Source organism: Prunus avium, chromosome 1 (genome assembly GCF_965620075.1).
Source record: "Prunus avium chromosome 1, drPruAviu1.hap1.1, whole genome shotgun sequence".
In the NCBI taxonomy this organism is placed as follows: Eukaryota; Viridiplantae; Streptophyta; class Magnoliopsida; order Rosales; family Rosaceae; genus Prunus; species Prunus avium.
Window position 1 is genome coordinate 51,776,621 of NC_142284.1, and position 14,295 is coordinate 51,790,915.

The 14,295-nt window shown below is 36.4% G+C and overlaps 3 protein-coding genes across 4 annotated transcripts; 2 read left to right on the top strand and 1 right to left on the bottom strand.

Moving 5' to 3' along the window:
- Positions 1 to 4,539: 4,539 nt before the first annotated feature.
- LOC110761306 (EIN3-binding F-box protein 2) lies at positions 4,540 to 6,101 on the top strand. Of its 2 annotated transcripts, XM_088247584.1 has the most exons (2): positions 4,698 to 4,864; positions 5,175 to 6,101. In XM_088247584.1, the coding sequence occupies exons 1-2, from the start codon at positions 4,849 to 4,851 to the stop codon at positions 5,696 to 5,698; spliced, it is 540 nt and encodes a 179-aa protein (XP_088103710.1). In that variant the 5' UTR covers positions 4,698 to 4,848; the 3' UTR covers positions 5,699 to 6,101. The 2 variants fall into 2 exon arrangements, with proteins under 2 accessions (XP_021819445.1, XP_088103710.1); XM_021963753.2 differs by having other exon boundaries at positions 4,540 to 6,101.
- A 263-nt stretch (positions 6,102 to 6,364) lies between these two features.
- On the top strand, positions 6,365 to 8,933 carry LOC110761307 (YebC-like protein). The gene is made up of 7 exons (XM_021963754.2): positions 6,365 to 6,522; positions 6,623 to 6,786; positions 6,944 to 7,005; positions 7,276 to 7,432; positions 7,528 to 7,805; positions 8,248 to 8,368; positions 8,543 to 8,933. Exons 1-7 carry the CDS (start codon positions 6,426 to 6,428, stop codon positions 8,633 to 8,635), a joined length of 972 nt encoding a protein of 323 aa, XP_021819446.1. The 5' UTR covers positions 6,365 to 6,425; the 3' UTR covers positions 8,636 to 8,933.
- Positions 8,934 to 9,916: 983 nt separating this feature from the next.
- Positions 9,917 to 13,423, bottom strand: CCD8 (carotenoid cleavage dioxygenase 8). The gene is made up of 6 exons (XM_021963727.2): positions 13,033 to 13,423; positions 11,406 to 12,149; positions 11,081 to 11,274; positions 10,758 to 10,947; positions 10,568 to 10,670; positions 9,917 to 10,467 (listed from the first exon to the last, which is right to left on the bottom strand). Exons 1-6 carry the CDS (start codon positions 13,354 to 13,356, stop codon positions 10,322 to 10,324), a joined length of 1,701 nt encoding a protein of 566 aa, XP_021819419.1. The 5' UTR covers positions 13,357 to 13,423; the 3' UTR covers positions 9,917 to 10,321.
- Between the last annotated feature and the right edge of the window lie 872 nt (positions 13,424 to 14,295).

The following is a 14,295-nucleotide window of genomic DNA, read 5'->3' on the forward strand; positions in this document are numbered from 1 at the left end:
TGATGTGTCAACAAACTCAAACACGTACAGAGAAAGTGATGGCTGGATATAAAAATATTACCCAGATGATTATGAGTGTGTAGTTTCAACAATCCAATTCACTAACAACAACAAAATAATGATTGAAGACATAAAGATTATATTAATATTTATCGCTTGTATTAAAAAAAAAACCATGTAACAAATCCATGTGACAAATATGTGTATGTGTATAGAACTGGAAAATATAACTTGACATAAATTGAGTATTGAGGGGGAAAAACTTATCGTTTGTTCTCTATGTTAGTTGGACTCTGCAATTTTCTAAAGACAATAACATAACCTGGAAGGCTGGAATTCACCACTTAAAAAAATGGAGAAAATAATATAAACTAGATCCTTATATAGGCTTCAAACAAATTCAACTATGAAACATTAAAGGGAATAAGATACTAAACCTCACACGATAAGAAAATAAGTACATAGGATAGGAAAGAAAATTACCCAAATTCATCTTCGCTTTAAAAGTTTTTTTTTTTTGCTGCTTTCTTACTAGTTTAAGTATTTTTATTTCATTTATTTCTCTTCATATGCATCGACTCTCATCTTACGAATATGACATTGTTTGAAACTTAAAAAAGTCTAACGACGGTAAAATTATATATATTTTTTACAATAATGATATTCTAAACTACTCTAATGTGCAGGGATGTGTTCGAATTTGGGTGCAATAAACATATTGTCTTGGCGAACTGGTCTAACTCACATTTGCACAAATACAAAATTATTTGTTGGTCACAAAAAAGAAAAATCATACTTATACGAGACTATTTACTTAAAATCATACTCATTCGAAACTGAAAAAACTTTGCGTGTCGGCCTTTAGCCCTCCTCTCTATAAAATAAAATAAAAATGAAAAAAACTTTGCGTGCTTCACAATTTAGAATCTACTGTGAGGAAGGATACAAACAAGTTAAAGAAGCCGCGTGAGATGCCGACAGTCTCTCATGGTTCTGGGACTGAAAAGAGGTAGAGATGAAAGCTGGAACATGGAGGCAAAAGGTTGGATATGGACTGTGTGTTCCTTCTTTCGTGGGCTCCACACCTGCTTTTTCTCTTTGTTTTGTTATTATTTCTACTTACAGTACAATACAAGTATTAACAAAGTAATCACAAGGCAGAAGTGATTATGCTTATAAGCACGGTTTTTATAAGTGTTTTTATTAAAAGTATGTATAATCTTTTATTAAAAATTTAAATGCTTCTTGCAAGGAATTTAGAAGTATTTCCTAAATAATTACATTCATGGCATGTATCTGTAATCGAAATTAAAATAAGGAGTTGAATTTCGATTACATATTATTCATGTGTTTACTCTACATAAAGAATTGAGACTGCAAGTGCGTTCCACATGAACTTTTGAATGAGAGGTTGTATTCTAATTCCTGAAGAACTAACTCATCAAGAATTTATCTTTTTACTTATTACCATTCATACCCCAATTCCAAATAGTTTAGTAAACAACTTTAATGGAAATTCGGATTCTAAATCTTCCTTAATTCAATTCCTCATCACCTGATTACGGATTAATAAACATGCCCACAAAGTTTTCTACCAACCGTTAAACACTTGTGATAATCAATAATGAGCTGATCAATATGTTACGTCTACCCAAGTGCAAGTAGTCACACGTAGTAATAATCTTGGAAGTCCAAGTATCGTATCCTCAAGGAGTAGGTAGGCAAATGTCTGGACAAAAAGAAATAATTAAAAGTACCAAAATAAAAGTGACAAGCAAAATGGACAAGTAATTTGATTTGATTGTTGTAGAGATTGAGTTTAAAAATGAAATATCAATAATGGAAATGCTAAGGCATCAAGGTTCAATTCTTTAAGCACAATATGTTTCATGCTCTTTAATCCAAATTAAACTTGATTAAAATTATCAATGAGAAACTTTAACCGGAAGATAAAGAAATTAAAACCAATTTACTTTTTCAATGTTATCTTTTATTAATGATTGTTCAGAAAATGGAGTTGCTTAATATCTAATTTTTTAATTTAAAAGCATGCTAAATCAGTTCTTAACAATGAGAAAAATATAATTGAACTCATGAAAAGATAGTAGCACTTAACATCAATCAAAATAAAAGGGTATGAAATTATTGAACAACCAAAAATAAAAGAATTTGGCAATTCATACCGTATATTGGATTAATAACAACTCACAAACTTACTCAAAGGACATTCTCTTTAGCCTTAGCTAGAGTTCTAGAAACTCATTACAAAGGAAAACATAACTAAATTTTTGAATGAAATGATAAAGAAATATGTCGTGGAGGTTCCCTTGCCAAATAAGTTGATGAGTGATTTATAGTAGTCAATGAGGTGAGTGGGAAGTTAATACATTCGTAGTGGGTAATGAAGGGTTTAAGTGGGTGATTAATTGGATTAAACATGTGATGATGGTGGAGAGTTGGTGGAAAAGAAATAACGGTGAGGTAGTGGGCGTTAAATGGCTATGAATGACATGAAATAGGCTCTTTAGCTTCAACGGTTTTGTCTTCTCTTCTCCTTCTTTATAATCACAATAATCACACAGTCAATTCTTCAATAAAATCCACCAACAATTCTCTTCACACCTAGCTTGAACTTGGACAAATGTTTGTTCATCTTTTGACTTTTCAACTTCTTACAAAAGATAAATTTACCTAAAAAGTTCACCAAATTAATATAGAAAATTCATAAATCCAGTTGGTGAGAATAAAATGTAACGACAAGTGAAATTATGTTTATTAAGCCAAAATTATATCATAAAGTCTCCAAAATAATATTAAAAAGATGTAATTTGAGACTCTCATCACAATACTATCATACTGTAGATCCCGTAGGCATCACAATAATTATAATTATTATAATTATTTTTTGTTATCCTAAAAAAATATGCTGGAATGTGATTGCATGCATTACAATATTAATAATAAATGTCATCATTTGTATAGTCAAAGCGAAGGTTACAAATTACAATGACAGTTGGTCGAATAATTATATCTGACTCACAATTTTAATACATTAATTAATAATAGAAAAACATTGGTGACTGACTGGTTACTACACGACAACATGGCACACATGGTTTGAGAATGCTCATATGCTGCTGCTTCCTAATCACTCATGATGATTACAAATAATTCAAGAAAAATTGTCATTGTCTTAGTCCTCCTAACTCTCAACCTTTTGTTTTGATTCATTCTTACTTCAATTCAAACTTTACTAAATAAAATACAAAATATAATTACCAAGGTTTTTTTTGATAAAATCTCATATTTATTTAGCATTGTAGGTTGTTAAGTTAAAAACAATATCGGTGTTGCTAATCATGGATTAGTGATCCATTTATCTAAAATTTAACATGATATCTGATGGGTTGATTGATTGGGCCTAAATTGGGCCTTTACCCTTACTCAATTTGTGGTATTCACATGTTGGGCTTAAATATTTACCCATATATTTCATCCAATACGTGGTGTTCACGTGTTGGGCTTAAATGATTAACTCCGATGTAAACTTAGCTCCACATGTGGCTCACTATATGGTGGTCTTACGTAAGGAGGTGTGTTGAAAAATATAAAATCTCACATAGGAAGCTTTACTAAATAAAATACAAAACATAATGAATGGTTTTACTAATAATATCATTGAGATCTTTTGTGATAAAACCCCACACATACTTGGCTTTGTAGGTGGTTAAGTTATAGACAATATCAGTATTGCTAGTAGTGGGCCGATGACCCATCTCTCTGAAATTTAACAGAAAACAAATAGTATGTCGTTAAGAAAAACACTACATGCCAAACCTTTATGACGTCGTTTACAATAGCGTCCATCAACTATACTTTTTAAATACATTCGAATATATTTTCTCTCTGTGTGTCACACTCTCATCTTCCAATTGGGAGAGAAGATAAATGAGTTTCGCCTAGTTCTCCAACTCTCCATTAGTGAACCCACACATCTCATCTCTCCCATCTCATAGTTTAGAAGCATGTTTGTAACAGATTAAGATGGGGTGTGGTGTGGTGGTGTTTATTCTTTTTAGGGTTATTTGCAACAATGATCTCTCAACTATACCCGTAGTTACAATTTGGTCACTCAATTCAATTATTAGTTGCAGAGGTCACTCAAGTAGGTGTTTTGTTGCATCATTAGTCCTACCGTCAAGTCTGTGACTTTTTCTGTTTAAAATGATGACGTGACAAGCATCTCTTAGATTATTGATGGGCAAATGTGACTTTTCAGTTATGATTATTTTTAGCAATGATCCCTTAACTATATTCGGAGTTACATTTTGGTCACTCAACTCCAAAAATAGTTACAGAGATCACTCAATTAGGTGTTGCGTTGCACCATTAGTTCCTACCGTTAAAAAGACTTGACGGTAGGAACTAACTGTGCAACACAACATTCAATTGAGTGACATCTGTAACTAATAATTGAATTGAGTGACCAAACTGTAACTACGAGTATAGTTGATGTACCATTGCTGCGAATAACCTTCTTCTTAACATGGCGTAGTCTATTCTCATCTCTCTCATCTCTTGTCAATCTAAACCAAAAACCAGAGACATGTCTAAGCTGGGTGATGACGAACTAGGCCTCATCCTTAACTGGATCACCGACCTAAATAACAGACGATCATTTTCTGAGGTCTGCAAGCAATGGCTGAGAGTGGAGGGGCTAAATAGATCATCACTTCGTCTTCTCGAACCCGATGCTCTCCTTCAAGTCTTACCCAGATTCCCAAATTTAGTCACATTCGAAACATCAAAGTTCATCACCGACGCGGACCTCGCATTCGTGGCCCAAACATGCCCCAAAATCGAGGTAATCAACCTCAGTCTGAAAACCCCACGTGAAATTTCATACCAATTTGATGAAGTATTGATCTTTGATAATGTTGGAGACGAAGGTCTTTGCGCTTTGGCAAAGAGGTGTCCCAAATTGTCCAAGGTTTTGCTCAGAAGGAGAAAGAATATTGGGAATTTTGGAGTTGTTTCGCTATTGAATTTATTACATAATTTGACGTATTTGGATTTGGGATTTTGTAGCTTGGTCTCGGACCAAGCCCTAGAAGCAATTGGGTCTGCAAATTCGATTAGCGTTTTGAATTTTCAAGGTTGTTCATTGATTACAGATCGTGGATTGGGGTTTTTGGCAAATGGGTCTTCCTCAAAAACCATGAAAAGGTTGAATCTTGCAGAGTGTGATAGAATCACAGACTTTGGGGTCTCCCGTTTGGAGCAAATGTGTTGCTTGGTGGAGCTGAATTTAGCTGAATGTGGCCCAAAAGTGACTGATATTGGAGGTCTTTCAATTGCTGCAATTCAGTCTCTTAAAAAATTGAACTTGTCATGGCTGGTCAATGTGTCAGATCATACGCTTGTTGCTCTAGCTGAGAATTGCCTGAATTTGGAGATGGTTGATTTAACTGGTTGTGATTTGGTAACTGGAGCTGGCATTCGTGCATTTGCAGGTCACATGTGCTTAGAAGCTCTTGTTCTGCGTTCTTGCTTCAATGTTAGTGACTCTGATGTGGTAAACATTGTGCTTAGATGCCAGTTCTTGAAGTCTGTTGTGTTGGATAAGGGACTGAGAATATGGATGTTGCCTCAGACACAAGAGAGCATTAGCAGATTCGTGGAGTTAGTTTGGGCTTGAAAGATGGATGCAGCAAGCAGCTGAGTTGATGTGTTTTGGGTTGTGCTCTGCCGCTTCATGGATTCAGCCAACTTGTATATATCAGTCTCTCTAACATCAGATGAAGAAGTTTATCCATGTTGGAGCTTTCAAAGACTTTGGAGTAAAACTTATATCATGTTTCATATTCCTCTCTCAATTTCGAGTTAGAAGAGAAAGGTGTATGAAACATGGGATATGCAAGTTTTTTTGAAGAATTTGAGATGTAGTGCTATAAATTCCTTGAACATTTTCTCTTTCAGTGGATGATTGGATTCTACCAACTTGTACTTTTAGGAGATGGGAGCTGTAATTGTTTATACAGATTCATATATGAAATCCTTTATTTGTAAACTTAAGAGATAAGATACCACATGCCTGTTAACTTTACCATTCCACTAAATAATGTTTAGGTTAAGCTACACATAAAGTTTGTGCTCAATTTGTTAGGGACAAAAGTAAACAATGATGGGTATGGCTGTAGAGTTCCATTCCATTACATACATGATAAGTTGTATAGTTTTGCCATCAAACAGCAATTGAGATGTAGAAGAAAGCTCTGTTTCTTTTAGGGTTTGGGCCAGCCCATCTGCACTGGTCGTGCCATGGCCCAATTAAGAGGGTATGATTATAAGGAGGCACCTGCAGCCTTCGATTATATTTGTTACAACTTCAGAATAATAAGAGGGAGAAAATAAAAATAAAATAAATGGGGTCATCTTGCACATTGAGAGCCTTAGGTGCAATTCTTCACAGATTCACTAATGGGGTCTCCTCCAAATGCCCCAACTCCATGGCTCTTCAGTGTATACATATCTTCATCTTCTTCCCTCTCCTTCAATTCTGAATTGCACCATTCTAATTTTCATTATGAAAGTTGAATTTGGAGCTCACTTTGTGGTTCAGGGAATGGCCTGCTGAGTAGAAAGTTATCATCTTCATCTTCAATTTCATCATTGCCTTCATGGATTTCGACCCACATACATGGCAGTGCTACTGTGACAAGAACCATATGGACCGTCTCTCCTCTCTCTATGGGCAGACGTTCCAGCAAAATCGCTGGCCGAAAGGTACTCTCTTTCTGCTTTGCCAGTTGAATGCCACCTGTTTGATGAAAGTCCCATGTCCGTGTGTCAGCGTTTCGTAATCTGTATAATGTCCTAATAAAGTTCAAGGGTCATTTGATTTGTTGGGTTTATTTTGAAAGTTGTCAAATTGGTAATGCAGGGGGCTCAAGATGCAAAGAAGGCAAAGCTGTATGCGAGGATTGGGAAGGAAGTTGTGTCTGCGTAAGTTAGTTGCTCTCTCTGTCTTTTTCTTTTAGGGATCTTAGCACTGAACCACTGCTCATAGGATATTCAGTCTGTCAGGTGACAGTTTATCTAGTTGCTGATTTAGCATTGGTCAAGCTCTAATCTTGATCTGTATAAAGACCAAAGTAATCTCCTAATTCATAATTAATGAGAATTAAGTAAAGTTTCATAGTTTCAACAATGAGGGCTAAGGCTATCGGGTATTGTACTCTGCCTTTAACTTTTTGTTGTGCCAAAATGGTGCAGTGTAAAGAAAGGTGGTCCAAGTCCTGTATCAAATACGGCACTGGCTACTGTGCTGGAGAAAGCCAAGGAGCTTGATGTACCCAAGGAAATTTTGGAGCGCAACATTAAGAGAGCATCTGAGAAAGGACAAGAAGCTTACATTGAGAAAGTATACGAGGTTTGTATCATGCTAGTCCTGCTTGAACGTTTCATGTTCATGATTTTATTGGTTGATATTATATAGTCGACTACATATACTGCTTCTTGTGTCAGGTATATGGTTTTGGTGGAGCTAGTATGGTAATTGAGGTTTTGACCGACAAAATAAACCGATCTGTGGCAGCGGTTAGAGAGGTGGTGAAGGACTGTGGGGGAAAGATGGCAGATCCGGGATCTGTTTTGTTCAAATTCAGGCGTGCTCGGGTTGTAAACATAAAAGTTTCAGATGCTGACAAAGATCAACTCCTTTCCATTGCTTTAGATGCTGGTGCTGAGGATGTTATTGAACCGCCAGTATATGAAGATGACACTGAAGAAGATATGTCAGAAAGGTAATTCCACTAGAGAGCTAGATTGCTCATGTGTTGTAGTTGTGATCTTAACTCTAATTTCTCTGGTTTTTCTTAACCAATATATAACTCTGCTAAATTGAAATGATACAATATATGAGTCTTGACCCATTTCACTCTGCCTGTAAACACAAGATTTTCACTTCTGATAATAGATTTCATGCTCATTAAATGGGAGGCTCAGCTTAACCGATATGTGTTATAAAGTTGATTATGTATCCAACCATTTGTGGGCACTTGGTTCAGTCAGTGAAAGGTGGATCTATGCATATTCTCCCGAGAACTTAGATGCTTTTATTAGAAAAAGAAGAGAGTTGTGGACAAACAAGCATGCACGCACACATACACACAAATCATTGTGAAGTATTATCCTTTCTTTATACAAAATTCTGATTTTTATTTTTTTTATTTTGGTTTCTGGTAGCTATTATAAAATTGTAAGTTCAGCAGAGAACTACTCAACGATACTTTCAAAGCTGCGTGACGGAGGAGTAAGTTTTGAGACGGATAATGGTTCTGAGCTACTTCCAATAAGCACTATTGAGGTGTGTCTCTGATGCACAGATGATTGCTATGACTTTGATCTCTTACAAGGCTTATGTCTTGGGTTTCTTTCTTCTTCTCCTCCCCAACTCCCCCCTGCGGATTTGTTTCTCCTGTCTGTACAAATTTATAAGCCCCTTGCGAGCATTCAAGCTAAAACTTCTGGTCTGATGCAGGTAGATGACGAGGCTTTGGACTTGAACAAGGAACTTATGTCCAAATTACTTGAGCTTGACGATGTTGATGCAGTGTATACTGACCAGAAGTGACCAAAATCTCGATCTTTAGTCATCATCTAAGCGATTGAATCGAGCTATTGGCCTTATAATACATCTATCCGGTTCGTTTTCATTTGACCTTTTTTATCTCGAGGAAAGTATATCTGTCAGACCATTTAAAGAGGAGAGAAGGATAGGGGTTGTTACCTTTCTGTTCTCTCTAGGAAGAAATTTTGATCTGCCGTATTTTCATTACTAGTGAAATTATGAGGAAGAAGAGCAAAAATTGAATATGATTTGTTTTTGGAGAACAAAAAAAAACCATGAATAACAATATAAGGTTTGAATCTCTCTCTCTCTCTCTCTCTCTCTCTCTCTCTCTCTCTCTCTCTCTCTCTCTCGCACACTCAGAGGCTAAACTTGTCAAGAATCCACGCTTGCCACCTTCAAAACGAGCAAATTTTCACTCCAAGACATACCTTTTAATTTTCTTCTTCGTCTTGTTATTATTATTATTTTTTATCTCTTCCTGCATGTATGGGTCGTCCGTCAACGTTAATTAATGATAATTTTGCTTCCACCAACTTATGACTGGTGGCTCTACAAAATTGTTTTATGCGGCAATTGGTAAATAACAAGGCTTTACTAATTAGAGCATCTAGATTAACAGAGGATCTAGTTGGTAAAGATGCTTTGTTTTGTTTTTGTTTTTTAGTACACGCGATGGGAGAGGGGGTTTACAGAAATATTCATTGGGTGCTTAGGGGTTTCGAAGTGGAGGTGGAAGAGCTCAACCAACTAAGCTAAAGATGCTTTGTTGTTTTTGTCCATTGTGGGGTTTTACAGAAATATTAATTGGTTGTCTAGGGGTTTCGAACCATTGTCTACATGAGTGGAGGTGAAAGAGTTCAACCAACTGAGCTAAAGATGCTCTGTTCTTTTTGTACAACATATATTGGACAATTTCTTTAATGATATTGTAAAGGTTCATGTTTGCTCCTGCTGTAATTATGAAATAAGATGGTTTTAATAATTAATTAACTTGGTGAAGGCGTTGGCAAAGTTACAAGGCCACTGCGAGCCCCCACAAGCATAAATAGATCTATTCCCTACTTTTCTCCCATGTCCCTTCCCTCTTCACTCTTGCCTCTTCCATGGAAGAAGGCTTATGCTGCAATGCCCATCCCTCTTCCATGTCATAAACTGTTGTCGTACTTAGTTTGCTCGTGCCTTAATCATATGGATTATCAAGTGAATTAAAATATTTAACATAGTTTAATCAAGCTCATCAATGTACGTGCACACGATTTAACCAACAAATATACTGATTGGTTGGAAATAAAACCAAATATACTGATTGAGCTTTCAATACTGGGACTTATTACATAACTTGCTTGCAACACTCGCTACAAATAATAAATAAAAACATATTTATCACACAACTAATTATAATATATGAGACTACTTAGGCTTACTTATCTATATCCGCATGTTATTATTGTGCGGACGCCATTGTAAACAGGGAGGAAATCAAAGAGGAGTTGTAGAAAATACATGGCATCCGTATGTCCGCACGTACACATCCACATAGGAGAAAATCTGTTTCTACGTATACCTAAACCATGAGCTATACAATCAATGCAGTCCAAGTAGAAACATTTTTTCTTTTCTCCTGGCTAGCCTCTGAAGTAGAATTCGCATGAACTATATATCTAGGTCTTTGAATATATAATCACTTTATTTGGAGGGAACCCAGCATCCATGCAGCCCATATGGAAGGCCATAGGGGAACTTAGCTCTTGCAATCTCTTGGAACGTGGATCCATCTAATAACAATGCATACCCATCTCCATTTTTCGCACTAATCATCGAGATTACAACTCCTGCAGCCACAAAAATTAAATCATTAATAAAACCCTTTTCCTGATAAATATATATATATATATAATGGACAATATAATTACAGCATTAATTAATTCTCACCATCATCTTCTTCGGTTGCCCCGGGTCGAGCCACAAAGAATGGTTCGGAGGGTACTGCCCCTTCATCATGCCAATTCTTAGCCTTCTTGTTCACCAAATCAATCTGCAATTTATATTTAAATTAGTTAACTTATAATGTTTGTGTACCATTAATTATTTAATTAGTTTGATTATATATGATATACCATACCTTGGTGAGGGTGTTGGGGAAGTTGCATGGGCGCTGAGCCCCACAAGCATAAGCATATCTGTATTGTTTGCCCAAGTAGGCAGGGTTTATGCTGCACATGTCCAACCCTCTTCCATGTTCATTTGGGTCTAATGCTGATTCCAATTTTCCATATGCACTTCCATCAAATGGTATTCTAAACCTTCCAACCCTGCGTTTTTAAAAGGCCAAACAAGTTAATGACCTAGCTCCACATTAATGTTAAGTACACAAGAATGAACCTTATTACGTAAATCAGATTCACAATCCAACAACATGAGCCGTAATAAAAAAAATATAAATACCTAGCATCTGGCAATACATCTTGGCCAATGTATGAGCGTAGGTTCTGTATCCTCAGCTTATCCAGAATCGTTGTATCAGCGTTGTGCTCACAACAATCTGCAATAACCGCCGTCACCCTCCCATCCTCATCTTTTTCTTCATAAGCATTTATGAAATGGAACGTTATGTATAATGGCACTTCCACACTCGCCACCTACAAAATTAAAATTAAAATTAAATCAACATCAATTTTGTTTATAAAAGTGTATAACTAATTACTTCCATATGATATAAAAATACAATCGCATATATAATTATCAAATAGAGCAAATCAGTGGGACTTACAATGTTGCCACTAGCTTTACACATGACATGCATAAATGCTTTAGATTCAGGGTGCCACTCAAACTTGTACAATGGTGTGGGCTCAGCCTTGAGCAAATTCCCAGCACAATATCTCAATGGCATTTCCGGCACAATTATATAGTGCTCGGTCACCGGAAATGAGTGCACCCAACCTGGTGCTGGTCCACGACTACAATCAACCCGCCCAATCACCTTCCTCTCGTTAGTGCCCGGTTCCATCCTGACCGCCAAATAACCCGGGTTGATCAAATCGGGTAGTAAAGACAGAAATTCGGTCTCTGTCACAATAGGATGTGCCGAGTGTATCAAACCCCCCAATGTGTCACTGTACTCAAATTTCCCTAACGTGTCCAAGGTGGCTGGGTCAATCACTATGGACCCTTTCTGGGTCTCCGTGAGGCACACGACCCGGCCATCTGCAAGCATGACCACTCCGGTATTGGCGTTGTCGGTCAGAGATGCACCGGAGAATAGGTTGGCTAACTCTCCTATGTAAGATAGGAAATTGTCGGGCTTAGGAACCTCCGAGAATTCACGGTAACATAACTTTTGGGTCTTCATGGCAGCCTTGTAGGCCTCAGATTCAATTTGGCGGTGGCCGGCGATGAGGTGGCCGTCTTCAAACTGGAGTTTGACTAGCATGGCGTAGCCGTCAAAGAGGTGGCGGAAGTTGTAGTCCCCAATGTGCCATAGCCCTGGACCATTTCTTAAGTACGTCCCTTTCTGCATGTGACATTAATTTAATTATGACCTAGCTATATTAAATAAAGCGCACTAGTAACAAAATGGTGGTTGATTAATTAAGATTATTCTTTGTCTAGAATTGAAAATATTTTGTACTATTGGTGTTCACAAATATTAATTATAGTTCCAAGGGATTAGAAAATAGATATGAAATGTGACTCGGATACGTAAATTCAACATCAAGTATAAAAATAGTGTTAATAAAATAATTGAAATGGGAAATATACTTTTGCCAGCTCCACGTCTTTCTGACACATTATAATGTGTGGCGACAGTATGATGATCAGTTGATTAATTCACTAATCAGACAAGGTTAGCTTATAATTACAAATTTTGCCAGCAAGAAACACACCAGTCATTATGGACAAGCTTCTCTATCTGTGCGTGGTAGGCCTCTCACTCACGAAGCAATAAAGACTAGGAAGAAAAAGGATTAAAATAAGGTAATAAGAAAAAGGGTTGCTTTCTACAATCTAATTCGGCCTTCTTCTATTCCTATTTCCTGCATTAAAATGTTTGTCGACATACCCATTTGGCTTACAAGATAGTAACTCATTTGGCTCCTTTATTTTGTACCCTATGTGTCTATTTGGATTGTTCTCTTATTAGCGTCGTTGGCCTCCACAAAAGTAAAATTTTGTCTTCGTAATACATAAAAGATGTTTACGCTGACGTACTATCTACTTAAAATCATTTATCAGACGAGATGATTTTTTTTTTAATAGAATGTATGGTTCAAGTTCACAGTTTAGTGATATAAGTCTGATAAGAAGGATTATAACGAAAATTGTACATTAAACTATATATGAAATCTTTGATATAGAATAAAGAAGTATAAGTTAATTAAGTTATGCTCACATACCAGCCACAATGGTATTTCTCCTTGGACAAGCAGCTCTCCTTCCCATCTCTCCTGCCGCACGCTGGTCCATGCCACGTGGCTCCGGTCGCCACTATTGCCGCTGTCTCTTCTCGGCAGCAGCAGAGGAGCCACAGCCGGTAATGGCGGACTTGCGACATTCGTGGACACCAAGCCCCGACCATTGTGTTTCTTTCTAGTGTCACTCAAGTTCTTCTTCAATGGATTAAAGCCATCTCTTATATTTTGATTGGAGTAATCGGAAACAGAAGCTGTTGGCAGAAAAAAGGAGATTCCAGAAGTGCCTGAAAATGTTATGGAAGCCATGAAAGCAAAGACTAGCAGAGAGACGAGCTAAGACTAAGCAGAAGTGTATTAAAAGTGGGTTAAAGAGTGTGAGGTGTAATTGGTATTTATATATGTGAAGGAGGGCCTGCACATAGGGCAAGTTATATAATTACGAAACTATATATGCCACATGTCCTATGCGATGCGTTTACATGTTGGAATCTTAACTGGTGGAATTCCCTTTCACTACCAGACATAGCTTATTATGCCATAATTTTTTTTTAACATTTCTGAGAAAATATCGACATTTGAATCTAGTGCGAATACCTCCAAATAAATTATGTTGGTCTTCCCAAACAGTCACATAATTAACAAGTAATACACATATATGCTGAATAGGTTTTAATTTTTAATTTTCTACATAGTTTTTATGTGGAAATGAGTCGATAATTGGCCGGATAATATTCTCTTGTTAGATATCTGATATGTTGTGTTAATGCGATGGTTTGATAAAGGTCCAATTTCTTGAGAGGTTGAGCCCAATTTCTTGATGGTTTTGCATTTTTCTTGATCGTTAGAGTTTTAAATTGAAAAATCAATTTATTTTTTATTAATCTTTACAGGTGTTCTGGCTTATTTCTCACAAATTTTGAACTCAATTATTATTACATTTTTTTCTTTTCATATTCTAATATTTGTTGATAGTATTTATTTCACATTAAAAAGTTAAGGATCTTGCATAGACTTTGTAAGGAGTTGGGATATTCCTCATATTACCAATTAGGTTTTGGCGTGAAACCTAAAATTCTTTCATGTATGAGATCAGGTTAGCTCAACGCATGAAGTCAAATGGCCACGCAACGCTCCATACTATCCAATTAAGTTGTCGACGTGTGGTTTGAAATTTTGCCACTATATATATTATTCTCTTTTTTTCATCATGCATGTTGAAGAATCTTTATGCGCATATATGTTCTT